Source organism: Equus quagga, unplaced genomic scaffold, assembly GCF_021613505.1.
Source record: "Equus quagga isolate Etosha38 unplaced genomic scaffold, UCLA_HA_Equagga_1.0 203_RagTag, whole genome shotgun sequence".
NCBI classification, from domain to species: domain Eukaryota; kingdom Metazoa; phylum Chordata; class Mammalia; order Perissodactyla; family Equidae; genus Equus; species Equus quagga.
The window spans coordinates 637223-652452 of NW_025798627.1; the positions used below are offsets into that span (position 1 = coordinate 637223).

General features: G+C 41.5%; 1 protein-coding gene across 2 annotated transcripts in view; it reads left to right on the plus strand.

Annotated features, from left to right (window-relative positions):
- The first annotated feature begins 2675 nt into the window (after positions 1 to 2675).
- Positions 2676 to 15230, plus strand: part of LOC124233459 (glutamate formimidoyltransferase-like) — a 37082-nt gene continuing 24527 nt past the window's right edge. The window contains exons 1-4 of one of the 2 annotated variants that reach the window (XM_046650557.1): positions 2676 to 3094; positions 4570 to 4694; positions 7357 to 7452; positions 8687 to 8839. In XM_046650557.1, the coding sequence (XP_046506513.1) occupies positions 4580 to 4694; positions 7357 to 7452; positions 8687 to 8839 (364 nt within the window). In that variant the 5' untranslated portion in view covers positions 2676 to 3094; positions 4570 to 4579. The remainder of the gene's footprint in view (positions 3095 to 4569; positions 4695 to 7356; positions 7453 to 8686; positions 8840 to 15230) is intronic. The other variant, XM_046650559.1, reaches the window with a different exon arrangement.

The following is a 15230-nucleotide window of genomic DNA, read 5'->3' on the forward strand; positions in this document are numbered from 1 at the left end:
CGGCAGGCAGGGGAGAGCGGCGGCAGGGCGGGGTCAGGGTGAAGCGAGTGGGATGCAGTTCCGTGAGTGCAGGCTAGGATCCTGCCTTTACTTAAACTTCTGTTTGGTTCACCACAGATTTCTTATTCTGCATTAATTTTGACTTTTTAAGTATTGTATTACCAAGCTTTTGGTACCCACTTAAGTTTTGCACCTGCGGTAAGTGCCTCGCTCGCTCCACTGGTCCTGGCCCGGCTGGAGCAGCTCGGGCGCTGGGGTCCAGCAGACCCCCGGAGCTGCCCTGAGGCTGGGCCTCCCCTTCAGCTGCCTCAGCTCTGACATTGGGATTGCACCCAAGGGAACTGCGTCCCCCTGCTCACAAAAAATGAAATGGAAGGGGACAGAAAAGTGTCCTCTTTGTCTCACAGGGAACCAATGGGAGAGCTGGGAAACACCTGTCACTGAGAGGACTGACACTGGGGCTTTAGCTGTTCTCTCTTCTGGGGCTATCCATCTCTGGACAGGAATCATATTGAGCAAGAGAACTAATGCCCTGAACATGGACACAGCAGAAATGAAGTCAGAATAACACATTCACCCCAAAAGAATGAAAAATCCCTCCAAAGCATGCTAAGTTAAATAAAAATGAGAGGCTTGACATACAGACGTCGTAAATGTAACATAAGCTCTTTTAAATGATGAAACGGGCAGGATTACAAGTGGTAGAGCTGAACTATCACCACAGGTACCTCTCCATTCTTGAAGAGAACTTTCCATCTTCTTGCTAAACTTCTCCTCAGACTTGCTGGTATCTGTCTCCTTGGCTTTTCCAAAAAGACACGCTTACACTGCTCAGGCGAGGGCAGATGGCGCCCCCTCCACAGAGAACGCTGGGCCTGCCTTCTCTCCATTTGTGTCTGATAGGAGGAGAGTGGAGAAAAGGACTAAGGTTTGCTGAGTGACTCTGGTGTGGTGCTGATACCTTCAGAAATATGACCTTACCTGATGCCCCCGCAGCCCTGTGAGGGAGAGGGCTTCTCACGGAGAGGTTTAGGAGCCCTGGGGAAAAAGCTGTAGTTCTGGCTGTTGCTACAGCTAGAACCCTAAGTCCCTGGCTGTCACACTGTTTTCTGTGGAGCCATACGATAAGACTAGATGTAACATTATGACTCTTTCATTTTAGCAAGTAGTCTCATCATAGGATTGTTTGCAAAGGTGAAATGCAGGGGCTTCAGTTCCATTGTCCTCCATGGAAGGAAACTGGACACTGCAGTACTTTTAGGAAATTGGAAGCTAAAGCTATAGGCAATAAAAGCTCTTGAAATAAGAGAAAGTTAGGGGCATCAATCTGGGTAAAATGCTCTCAAATTTATCTGCCGGTATTAGATGGGCGTTGGTTTTTAGGCATTAACATGGGTATATATCTATTTTATGCATTTCTATGCAGATTTGGTAGAAAAAAAAAAACCCTAATTATATATTTAATTCCATGGGATCCCAAAGCACTTTGAGGATTTAAACTGATAAGCCAACCTCAAAGGGACTGATTCTTGCAAGTAAAACACAGACACCTCTGGGGTGAAATGTGGCAACAGTTTGACAGGCAGAGCAGTAGCTTCGGCCAGAAAGGATTTATCCAATTAAAATTATGGGATGAATTTTGGCTGGCAGAATGTAATTACCAGCCTTGGAATGGATCCAGGATCCTGAGGTTAACACCCCTCCTCTTGCCAACAACCCTCCTACCTGCCAACACTCTGAGATGGAGAAGGCTGGATCTGACACAATCGCACATAATACTGTTGTGACATCTAAGCACAATGATGATGATGTGAGAAGCATCATGAACCTGATTTTTTTTAACACTCATTATGTTACTTATTTTTATGCCACATTAGGCTAGAAACCAAATGTCCACATAAATGTTAATTTCCTCAAATCTGTGTTTAAAAAGTATAATTAGAAAATAAAAAAATAGATTTAAAAATTAATTTATTCCGTCAAAGTAGTTATTTAGTGATTATTTCACTTCAGGAATGAAATTGGATCAAAATGGTGACATTTAATCCTTGCTACATTAAAAAAAAAGAAAAAAGCAGGTCTTCATTTCTTAAGGGAGGAGAAATGTGTTCTCAAGTTTCGCTGGCCTAGAAAAAAGGGAAATGCTTAATGCTTGGTTCATATTGGTTGTAACTTTGACTGACGGGCACGTGCAGGTATTGCTTTTGTCCTGGGGTGAGTCCAGTTCACATTCACAAGCGCTCACATTCACAAATATTTCTCAGGAGGGAATTTACCAAAGGGGTGCATGCCGCTTGTGTGTGTGTGTGTGTGTGTGTGTGTGTGTGTGTGTGTGTGTGTATACACCAGAGGAAAGAGCCCCCTGCTGGTGGCTGATCAATGGGTAATGACCTCATCATTAGATTTTAATACGCTTTTAAGAAGTCATTCATGTACCCAGGAGAATCGCGGAGTTCCCGGATGACACAGTTGGGGCACTTCTACACTGAGCGTCGGGCTTCCCGGCCGCCGCCCCGGAGCCGCCCAGGCAGGACCGCAGAGCGGCGGGGCCGCAGCGCCCGGGTCCCGGGAGGCGGGGCCGCGGCGACTCGGCTCGCGCCGCGCTGGCCCGGGCTCCTCCCCCGGCGCCGTTCCCGCCGGCCTCGTGCGGCGGCCGCGGGGGGGCTCCCGGGTGACCAGGCGGCCCATGTGACCCTGGAACACCCTACCCCGGAGGTCCCCGCCGCGGCTTCCAGCTCGGAGCACGCGCTGCCCCCTCGTCACCCAGGCTCTCTGCGACCCTACAGGTGCTAATGGTGGTGCGCGCGCAGGAGGCAGGTGACCGGCGGGCCCGTCGCGATCTGCTGCGCTCCGGGTTGGCCCTGCCAGCTCCTCCTGGGGCCGCAGGTTTTTGGTCTGTCGCCGGAAGTAATCGAGCAGTTGTTGAAAGGCTGGGCGATCTAGGATCGCGCTCTCCCGAGCCACAGTGTTTTGGGGGCTTGCTCTGGGTCACTTTTTTAGAGGAGGGAGAGAAGTCTTTAACCCTTTTTACTGACAATCCTGACTGCTCTTCAGAAGCGTGGTACTGCTGCTGATTTCAGCTTTTGCTGTGAAGGTAGATTTTTCTAACACCATCTTTGTGTGATTTAGCTGTCCGCGGGGAATCAAAATGTGGAATGAGAGGATGAAACTAATCCTTTCTTTTGCACTGTTAGGGGTTGCCATAAACACCATTTGTTAAAAAGCATAATTATGTTGGGAAAGTGCCTGATGAGACAATTAAGCTACATAAACACACTGAAAACAAATGAAAGCCAGAAGACGCCCACACCCCTGTGTAAAGCAATTTTTTGTTTACATAAAAATGAGAGAGGTCTGAGCTGCTTTATTACAACAATGTTATTAATGTCTAGAAAAACCTAATGACCCTATTTTTATGAATTTTCCATTATGATGGTCACAATATGAAAACCTGCCTACACCCTGAACTAGCCATGACACCTGCCTTCCCTCCGGGTTAGGATAGTGAGGCCAGCGAGCAATCCTAGTGAACAGAAGCCAGCGGATTTATGCGTGGGGAGCACGATTATTGGCACCAGAGCACAGCTTAGCTTAAACGCTAAGAGCTGGACACCGTTGGCTGTGGTATCCCCCACAGTGAGAATGCTACCTGATGCAAAATGACTCTCCTCCAATATTTGTAGAATGAACTCAAGAGGGCCATGTTCATTTTTGGTTATGATATTTAAAAGAGGCCAAAATATGATGGTTTGATCTTGAAAAGGGGAATTATTTTCTTCTTATTTTGAGATACTTAAAATTTCTTTAGTTCATCCTATCAAATGAGGTATGGAAAGATAACGAGTTGAAAAATGCCGTTCTGGAGTACTAAAAAGAAAGCAACCTCCCAAATTTGTGCAATTAATCTATTTTTCACAAAAGAATCAGTCATATTTTTTGTCATTATTGAGGAGCATAACAGAGTAAATGTCAGCTTTCAGTTCAAGGTACAGAGTCCTGTGATTTAGAAACTGGAGATCAAAGTACAAGAGGAACTTAGTTAAAGAGTTGTCCTTTGAAGCTCCGAGTGAGTCCCTTCCGTTTGTTCACATACTGCTTATGGCATGCCCCACGGAGATAGATACCTGTTCTTTTTGCCAGAAGAATAATTTTTGTAAGGATCAGCGTATGAAATAATGTCACTCATTCCCCTTTTTTTGGGTTTCCCCATTAAGTCTCATTTGATGAAAGGATCATGCTTATTTGTTAACTAGCATAGACCTTGAAAATGGGGATAAGCTAAGGCTTGACCATGCTTGAAATGGAAGATCACACTTCCATGACAAAGTTGCACTTACATCACAGGATTCAGGCTAACTTGCTGCATATTTTCTAGTGTGTTACCCTGTTCATATGTGCATGACCACATATATATGGTTTCCTGATTGAGTCAATCTGAGGATTTTGTAGTAAAGTGCTCATATTATGACCGCCGGTTTCCAAAAAGCTGATTTTTTTATTGTTAATGAACATGAAAATATGAATGAACTGTAGAGGCTGAAGTAAAGACCCATTTTTCTTCTATTCTAGAAAAATCACCATGTCTTCCTCCAGACTGGGGCTTCGTTTGGCTGCCTGTTTACTAAACATTTCAGAAGCCAGAAGAAAAAACATTGTTGAGAACATAGCAAAAGCAGCTCTTCTTGAAAAAAATGGTGGGAACAACAGACAATTGAAGCGAATATGTAGTGTTTTCATAATGCAGTAATTTTTGTGCTCTGGAGACAGTATCTATAGAACACTCTTCTTTCTTCCCAGATGTCCCCGCTTGTTCTTGGGGTGTCGTAGCTTCTGCAGGACTCCAGGACACTGAGATAGCTCAGTTACTCCGATTTGTACAGACGCTCTTTTGCTAACGCCCGTGTCCGCTCCGCAGCGTGGCTCTTCCCATTGGAGAGCCAGTGTCTGAAATGGGCATTGTTCAGGATATTGACAGGCTCCTGAGGAGAATATATTTACATAAAGCTTTAATGATTCCCTCATGTGCCGTTTATTTGATCATTAATAGAATGAGCATAATTGTACATTACGCTTTTTTATTCAGCGGGTTAAATAAAAAATAAACTTGCCAAATAGCAGCTACTTTGCAAAGCACTCCTGCTAGCAAAGCCCATGCTATCATTACGGCGTTATTATTTCTACTCCATTTTCTCCGTGTAAAGACTCCGAGGCAATTGCATTTGAGTGGTGTGTGGAAGGTCACTCAGCACTTCAGAAGACGGGAACTCGAGCCTGCTTACTCCCTGGGCCAGCATTTACTAAGAGAGATGCTACCCATCTTTTTACTCTTGTTAAAATGTGCATGTGATGACACGGTTCTAGATATCATTTGTTTTTTACTCTCACACACTGAAAACAGGGTATTTGCAGACTTCCAATCATTTGGATAGAAATGCTTTGTTATTAAATCAACAGCTTCTTAGCAACAGGTCAGCATTAGGGCCACAGCCCTGAAGACTTTGGGACAGTGCATTTTCATTTCTGCTTGTCATTTTTGATTTGGTTACTGTTTTTCATGAGAGAGAATTGTTTTCCCCCAGCCCATTTCTAACGATGAGCATATTGAAGCTACCGTCTTGCAACTTTGCAGGAGCTGGAAATTTCTATGACAATTCCTGATAATTGCTGATAAGGAAGCTCCTCTGGAGCCAGCAAGCAGCTGTGCCTTTGCGTTCTCTTTGCAGGAAGAGCCAGCGTGGGCCCCTCACATTAGACTCACACATCTAATGGGATTGGGTTACCTGTCTCTATAACTAAGTGACTGTGCAGAGAAATTTGTGGAAGCCACACACTGATGGATGCCTGGGTCTCAACTCACAGTTTTTATCAGCTTATTAGTGGCAGCAGCTCAAATGGAATTATAGCTATTATACTCCATTACAAATACCAACCAGTTTACTTCTGCTGAGATTCATACTGACAGCTCCTCCTGCCAGCAGTAATTTTTTCTATATGCATGCTTAAGAAATTGCAAGAGAGAGCGGTTCATTTTTTCAGCATTTGATTCAATTGAATCATGTGAAACTGAGAATAAAAGCTTTTCAGAAGAAGATTTCAGATGAAAAAATAAAATCATCTCTTTTCTTCCAGGAGCTAGAGTGTGTTGAAAAAATACATAAAATAGGAGGTTGTGTGATCTTGTTCTTGCTTCATCTTTTATAGTTTTAAAAATGCAGGGAAGGTAGCACTAGTTAAGAAAATAACCTGTTTTTTTACAAATATTTTAAAGGTATTTATTTTTAAGTGAGTGGAATAAAACTGTATCACCTGTATTTTTCCTAATTAAGCAATGTGAAAACGTTTAAATGGCCTAAAAGGTCTTAGGTGGAGGACCCTGGGTTATAAATTTTAGACCTAGCCCAGGGCTGGGCTGTATAGATGCTCATTTGGCTGTGGATGAGTGACATATGTTTATCTTTTCACGTTATTAAAATTAACAGCGTAGGGCTGCCGTAAGCTCTGTAGGTCCTGCATGTAACTTATTTTTCCTCTCTTCTGAAAAGATTAATTGTTAAGCTGCCAGGGGACAGGGCGACAAAGGTATAATGGCATAGTGAGAGGTTTAATTACCGCCTGAAAACTTTTGTCCTTCACTTTGAATTTGCTTTTGTAGGCTAAGGGGGGACATTTTTAGGAGCCTGAACCAGGCTTGTAAACTTCAAAAATAACTTTGGGATTATATGTGGCTGCCATACAAGGGTATGGCAACTTTCTCCTCCAGGTTACACATTCAAGTGAGTCAGAAGCCACCGAAAGCTGGAAGTCGTTAACATCTGAAGGCTGTTGGTGGCCTCTGAAAAGGAGATGGTGGAGTCAGAACGGTTTCTAACAGACAGGTGCATGCATCTCAGAAACCTCTGCTTCAGGCACTAATTGGCCTATCCTAGTTTTTCCAGATGTCAGATTTTGATCCAGACGGTTTTATTTCTGGGTTCTGGAAGGAAAAATTGACAAGGCCCAGGAGATGAGATTGATAAGGAGCAGAATTTAGAGTGATATAATTTGGCAGTTGAAAGAAGAGGTGACCATCTTAGACTGAGTTCAGAGAACTTTGGCAAATTCAGTGGGAAGTACAAGAGAAGGTCTCTCATAGACACCAAAGGCTGGTGTCTGAGCTGAGCCATCCGGTTATACAGGGAGTCGCTATAAGAAGTGGACATTACTATCCATGAATTTCATGATTAGCCAATGTCACTTGAAAGGTCACACCCCAGAATTTTTCTATTAAACTAAATTTAATTGTATCGGAAGAAATAAAGTGTTAACGTTTCAATGCAGAAAGAAAAGTCTTGCGTTTATGTGTTGTTTTGTTTACAGGACAGAAACACCCTGAAGTATCCGTGCTCAATATATTTTCTGATCGAGACTACAACAGATCGGTCATTACAATAGCAGCTTCTGTTGATGACTTAGGTAAGATTTCAGTTTCCTTATTGTGTCTTTTGATGAAGGGTAGGCTTCAGGGAGAGCTGAACGCTCTTTAATCATCGATGTCCTGTGTAATTCTGAATATTCCCTCCGTTACATAGAGAGTCTACCTTCAAACTGCACTTTGTCGTTTTTCTGAACGTGTGCATCATGAGCGTTTCCCATTTGCTCTTCATTAAAATGAACTTTAGGGTCCGAGATTTAATAACATTCTTTCCTTGAAGATGAACACATACCTTTTGTGGTTAAGAAAAATATTTTCAAGTTTTAACCTGTGAAGTAACAGTGTTGAAGTCAGTGTTGATTTCACTGAGAAGTTGGCACGGAGTGAAACATGCTATTCAGTTGTGTTTTGGATCGGGAGCCTGAAATCTCGAGTTGGTTCATGGATTGGAAAGAAGTGGGCTCCCTGTCTCATGTTGTGAGGTTTAGCGGGACAGCTTGAATTTGAACGATCATAATTGTTTAAACAAAAACCTGTATTATCTTAATATTGCTTGGTAAAGCGTTCAAGATATCTTCAAATAAACTTGATTTCAATTTGGCAGATTGCCTTTTTTCAAAAGATATGTTTGTTTGGAGAACAAAGAGCTGACTGGTAACTCCCAGCAAACACAGGACAGATTATCTGGAATGTTAATCCTAAAATGTAAAATTTGCTTCTTTGTTGTGTATCTCTTTTGCTATAATGGCCATCCTGCTCTGCTAATGAAAACTTGGAGTAACAACATGAAACTCTTAGGTGTCTATAATGTGTATTTAGATACAATAATTTAATGAAAAATCTAATCACTGGACAGGAGCAAAACTAAAATAAATACTTATGCTTTTAAAAATTTATATGTTTGTGTGTATATTTTGATATAAATTCATACAACATTCTGCAAATAACAAGGAATGTTAGACTAATTTGATAAAACTGAAAAAATTGAAAGTAATCAATTGTAAAAAAAATACAAAGTTGTCTAAGACGGATAAACTTTGCGTAATTCTTCCACTTTGGGGAATAAAGAGCTGGAAGAAATGTGAAATTTTATGACAATTGGGAGGTGGGGTGAGGAGAAATGTTGGATCTTTTATTTTTCTTTATTTTGGATGAAAAACAATCTTCTGTACAGATTACAAAAGAAAACAACTAGTGGGAAAATAAAATTATAGCTGCTTCTTTAGATGCGATTGAAAGTTTAATGATTCTTTTCTACAACTTTACATTTTTAAGGCAATTCTGTTCTGGCTGCCTGCTTGGAGGCCTTCCAGTCCATCAATATGGAGCTTCAAGAGGGGGTCCACCCTTGTCTGGGAGCGGTGGACCTGATTCCAATCTACCCTTTGTCTGGTGTCAGTGTGGAAGAGTGTGGAGCCGTGGCCAGAAGTAAGAGAAAGTTTGGGGGAGTGTGTTATTCCTTATTGGAAATCCTTTTTACTAATCAGAACAGCTTGTAACAATATTATCACTCTTCAACTCCCGCGGAAAAGTCATCCTGGAGGAATTGTGTGAGCAGTCTGCTTTCACGGGTTACAGTGGCACACTGGGTCTTTGTGACTCATCCTTCCACTTTCCATTCCACGACACTGTGGAACACTAAATGCTGTGGGATGCAGCAAATCGATCATTTTGTCCCTTACAAATTCACAATAGATCATGAGGAAACGGCAGTAGTTTCTAATGAGTTCCTCAGACTCTTCAGGGCAGAACGATGGTATGTTTTGCCCATCTGTGTCCTATTTTCTTGAGCAGGAGTAATGATGAGGTTGAAAAACCACTTAAATGTTAACTCCTACCCCTTTTTCCTCTGATTTTTTTTTTCTTTTTCCCTCTGCACAACTCTCTTTAAGATTTGCTTTAGAACTGGACTGTCACATGCTTGATTCCAGCCCCAGGGGTAAGTTTAATTTGGAAAATTTGAGCTATGTCACTTGAGGTGTTTTTGAATTAGGCAAATTGGGAGAAAAGAAAGGCCTTTTGCCTGGACTGTCGAGCTGCTCCACGGTTAATTACGAGATGTGGAGGGGCTCATAACCTTTGGGGGAAAGCCTGCCTTAGGATAATTGCATTCTCTCTGTATGACCTCAGAAATCCCTGTATGATGTGGCCTCATTTTTATTTAATGGTGAATTATCTAACATTTAGGACGTAGCTTGGGCGCTCGCTGAGCTACATCAAGCATTAGAATCGGGGAAAGAGACCTATTTCCGAAGGAGAACCTCGCTGCTTTTGCCACATTTTAATGGGACCTGACAGTCTATGGATTTTTTCCTGGGGAAATCTTGGCCCAGAATTTGCTTTACTTTTCATCCAAGAAAGAGTTAAAATTGAGCAGGGGGCGGAAATACATTTCACACAAAAATGAAGAGTTCAGCATTGTCCAGACCAGAATAATGATTCTAATTGTCTTCAGAACAGTTACGTTCAATTACATTAAATCTCAAATTCGCCAGCACATGAAGTTCTTCATTACATCAGGACGAGTCCTCCCCAGATGTTTGTCCTGCAGAGGAGGCAGTTGACGATTGGAGGGTCTGGGCGCGGGATCTCTCCTTTTCCTTGCCCTTTTGATTCATTGGCAGCTACTGTACCTCATGATTTAAACATGGACATTTCTAATTAAATGAGAGCTCAGCTGCATTCTTGAACTAATTTATAACATTTGATTTGAAATGTAATAGCTTCAATCTTCATCTGATTAAAAGCAGTCATATACTGTACATGGTTACTATTTTGATGCTCCAACATGCAGTTTTTATTTTTACATTCTCCTTTCTACACAGCTGTTCATCTAATATCATCCAAATTTTTTTAGGTTTTTTTTTTTTTGTTTGTAACAGCATGCTCAGGCATTCTTATGAGGCAGAAGTATTCAAGTTCTAGGATCTTGCTGTTCTCAGAATGGTGAAGGGGTGTTTTTCACTAGAGTGACCTCTTCTCAGGGAAACCAACTTCAAGATAATAATTGTTAAATTTCTTTGGGAAGAAGGGCAATAGAGAACATTCCAGTGACATAAAAGATAGTTAATATGTATAATTCATGTGTGCTTTGTATGCAACAATTCTGAATAATATGTTTCAGAACTTTTTGATATCAGCTGGCAGCTTGCTTATACCTTAAGGAAGGGGTTCTTAAAGTGGGGCCAAAATTTCTGTTCAGGGGACTTGTAAATACTGTCAAAATCATTTGCAAGTTTTTGTTTTTGTTTTTTGCTAAGGATGATGTTTGCTGAGTTAACATCTGTGCCCAATCTTCCTCTATTTTGTATGTGGGTCACTGCCACAGCATGGCTGCAAACAAGTGGTGTAGGTCCACACCCAGGAACCAAACCCAGGCTGCTGAAGCAGAGCACACTGAATTTGATCACTAGGCGGTGGGGCCAGCCCCATTTGCAAGTTTTTATGCATGTGCATTTGTGTATACATACATAGACACACACACACATAATTTTGCATATAATTTTAGTTTAAGAACTTCTAGAATAAAGGGCACAGCAATGCAGAGGCTCAGAGGTGAAAGCGGCCTGGGCTTAAGGACCCACAAAGGACTTCAGCATGGCTGGCTGCAACTTACAGAACAAGTGGGATGGGAAAGGCATTCCTGGGAATGTTAAGAAATGAAGCTCAAGAGAAGTGATCAGAGGTCCAATCATGAAGTCTTATATGCCGGGTTAGGGAGTGCAAACCTTATCCTAAAGGCAGTGGGAACCCTTGTAGAGTTTTAAGCGAGAAAGTGGTATGATTGGCTTTGAATTTTAGAAAGATCACTCTGCCTGCATGGTAGAGAACAGAGAGGAAGCAGGCAGACCAGTTGGGAAAGGTGATGATGACCTGAGATAGGAGAGAATGGAGAGACTTCATGGATGTGGGGGATGGGGAATGAAGCCGGATATGAAAGTGTCATCACTCACAAATGATGGAAGAAAGAGGGTTTGGGGGGAAAGAGCGTGAACATGTCACGTCTTTTACACGCTGCCACTTGGCAGGTGGATATAAAATTGAGAGCTAGGAGACACGTAGATCCATCTATATTTTTTTAAAGTTTATAATTTTTAAAAGACGTTTTGAACTTTAGTTTTCATTTTCTATAAAAACCATATTTGCTCTATTAGACTACATCTCATTTTTATTTCTATTTTGTCTCTAAAATTTTTCCTCTCCTCCCTTTTTCCCTTCCTTCCTCTATCCTTCCCTCTCTCCCTTCTTTCCTCCTTCTTTTCCTCCCTTTCCTTCTTTTTGTTGTCAAAATGCATGTGGCTAAAAGTCAAATGTTCTCCAGGATTTGTTCCAAAAACTCTGAGTACCTATGTAACCATCCTTTCCTCCTTTCTTTAGGCACACTTCAATGTCCTTCTCCATGGAGCCAAGGGCTTTCAACTCTTTTCTCTTATCATTTAGGATTCAAGTCCACATACCTAAATATCACACTCATATTGGTACTTCTTGGTTTTTTAGTTTTAGGCATTGTCTATTGACTTTTCACTGCCGAAGATGAGAATTTAGCTTCCTTTCATTCCACCCCCAACACACACGCAAGCGCACGCACACACACACACACTTCCCAATCCTCCCTCCTCTCAATATACTTATATCAAAATTTGGGTCAATATTTAGTGATTACATTATGACTATGTAAACATCATTCACAATGAATCATTTAAAACATTATTGTTTTACCCTTTCTGCACAACTTTTTCTTTTTGCTGGATTGATCATTATCTTTTTGATTGTTTACTTAGTTTTTTATATACTTATCACACATTTAACCCCAAACTCTCTGTCAGCATCTCTCCACACATTCAGATAGAACATTCTGTGCATTGAATGTTCTATCAATTTCATCTTCTAAAAGAAATATCTGCTAGAACACTCTGATCTGTTCCAGTTAGGACTGTTTACCCTTGATTTATTGAGGATAACTGTCATCCTGGGCTCTCCCTTTGCCATCATCCTGGGTGTTCCCTTCATCTTTCTCCATGTTGAAGTCCCTGGTTCCTGAATCTGATGTCTTCTCTCTCTCTCTTTTTAAAAAATTGTGTCCTTGTTTTCCTGGATCATGTCCTCTGGTAGCTTTCTAAAAAGAGGGAACTACATTTTTGAGGCCTTGCATGTCTGAAAATGCCATTATTCTACCTTACATTTATTTGTTAGTTTGGCTAGGTATAGAATTCTAGGTTAGAAATAATTTTCCTTTATTTTGAAGACATTGTGTCATTGAATTCTTATTTCCATGTTGCTACTGAGAATTCTGAAGCCATTATGTTTCCTGATCTTTGTTCGGGACCTGTCATTTCTATCTGGAAGCTGGTAAGATCTTCATTTTGTTCCTGTGTTCTGAAACGTGTGCGATGAACCTTTGTCTGGACCTGTTTTCATTTGTTGTGCTGGATACTTCATAGGTCCTTTGAGTCCTTGAAACTCTTATCCTTCAGTGCTGGACAATTATATTGACTTATTCCACTTTTTTTCCATTTTCTTAGTTCTTTCTGGAAGCCCTGTTATTTGGATATTGCAACTCTTGCACTGGTTCTTTACATTTATTTTATCTCTCACTTTGTATTTTTATAATATTTCTGGCAAATTTCCTCTGCTTTATATCCCAAGTGTTCACTAAATTTTTCATGTCTTCTATATTAGTTTCCAAATGCTTTTATTTACTCTCTGAATGTTTCTTTTATTGTATTATTTTAAATAACATTCCAGTCCTGTCTCATGAATGCAGTATCAGTGGATAATTTTTTGTTTTAGAGAAGCAATCTCTGTGAGCTAACATCTGTTGCCAATCTTCCTCTTTGTTTTTACTTTTTTCTCCCCAAAGCCCCAGTACATGATTGTATATCCTAGTTGTAAGTTCCTCTAGTTCTTCTGTGTGAGCCACCACCACAGCACAGCCACTGACAGATGGGTGGTGTCGTTCTGTGACCAGTAAATGAACCCAGGCCTCCTAAGCAGAGTGCGCCGAACTTTAACCACTAGGCCATCTGGGCTAGCTCTCAATGGATAATTCTTGACATTTTCTTCTTCCTGAAATAGTGTCTGTTCTCCACCCCCCCACCCCCAGGTTACTTTTTCTTGTTTGTGTTAAAGGCCTTCCTCGGATGTCTGATGACCCTTGGTTGGCTGTTGCTCTAGAGTGGGCACTAAACGACTCAGTGGATACTCTGAGTATGTAGCTAAGGTCTGTCAGCTGTAGGCTGCTCTGGCTGCATGGTTTCTTTGGATCACCTATTTTTTTGGCCTTTCTTCTTGGGTCGTTCATGTTCTCCAGAGAAGGATCCTACACTCTTCAGCCTGGCGTGTAGACACAGCTGTCCATGTTTTAGGAGCTGAGTTGTAGAAGAAGGCTGGAAGAGGCTCACAAATTCCCCTCTTTTCTTTCATCACCCTTACCTTCCGCTGTGCCCAATATCCCCCAGCCCATACCCCTTGGGTATTACCTCTTGCGCCTTCTGCCAGGCTGGGGCAGGGCAGTTTCCTGTCTGTGCGGAAGTGGGTTGGATCTAGTTGCTGCTTAAACAGACTTCCCACCAGTCTTCCTGTTTTGAGCTTTGCCTTTACCTTCCCTGCCAAAGTGAGGCTGCCAGTTCTGACCGTTTTCAGGGGCCTGTGCTGTAAGTCGGGTTGTTTCTCTGCCGTCCCTCTTGCTGCCTTGGGTCTGCTAAGTTGCCTACCACTCTTATATCTGCTCTCTGAGTTAGAATGCTTTTGCCTCCTCTTCCATTTGTTTGTTTGAGTGCGTCAATGCTTTTAAAAAGTATCTCTTTATCATCTTTTTCTGGGGCTTTTGGAAGAAGTGAGAGTAAACATAGGGATCCACACTCCCATCTTTACTGGAAAACCCTTCCTTCTCTCATTCTTCTTGGTGATTGTTAATTATCTTAGATCCTTCAAGAACAATGAATTCACCTAATTTGGAATCAGTGGTAAATTTACAGGAACATTATTGTTTTGTCTGCTATCCAAGTCAATATTGAAGATATTTAGTCTCAATTTCTGGACTTCTATAAATTTTTTATAGACCGTTTCTCTGAAGGATTACTGTGAGTCATAGTGTTTCCTGTACATTTTCCACTTTTCCTTCCTCAGTGTTTTCATGTGCAGGAGCCTGTGTCTCTGAAACGTGAGCCTGTTTCCCATTCACACACGAACCTTCCTGCGAAAGACTGAGTGAAGATGGAGGGAGGGGTTAGGGCAGAGCACTCGGGCAAATTCTCCTGATGATCTGACAGTGAAAATGGGCTTTCCCGACGTGTCGGGTCATAACATTCAGCTTTAGGAGTGTGGACCATAGCTATGAAGTTTGTAAATGATATGGGAGCTTGCTTTTTCTTTCCTGTCATTAAATCGAATGAAATAGTGTTTGTACAATGCCATATAAATTGACATTATTTAGAAGACTAGAAAGATAAAGTGCTAGCTAAGTTATATGAATAAAGAAATAGCTCTTACATGATTGGTTTTTATTTTTGATTTATCTTAAAATATATAAAACATTAATGGATTTGATTAGAATTATCAGCCTCGTTAGATGTTTTCTCGAGTATTTTTGTGACTTGGAGGACATGTGCCATGACAAATTCACACGACGTCAACACTTGCGTGATAGTCTTGAGGCCCTTTGATTACCTTATTACAGATTGTCAAAACATGGGCTGATCTGGCAAATCAGGAACAACTTTTCACTTCAAGAATTTTCTACTCTGGCTCTCCAGTTGCTATGGAGATTGTCTCGTAAAACAGCCTTGGATTTGGTTGAGATTAGTCAGTTTAGATGCTG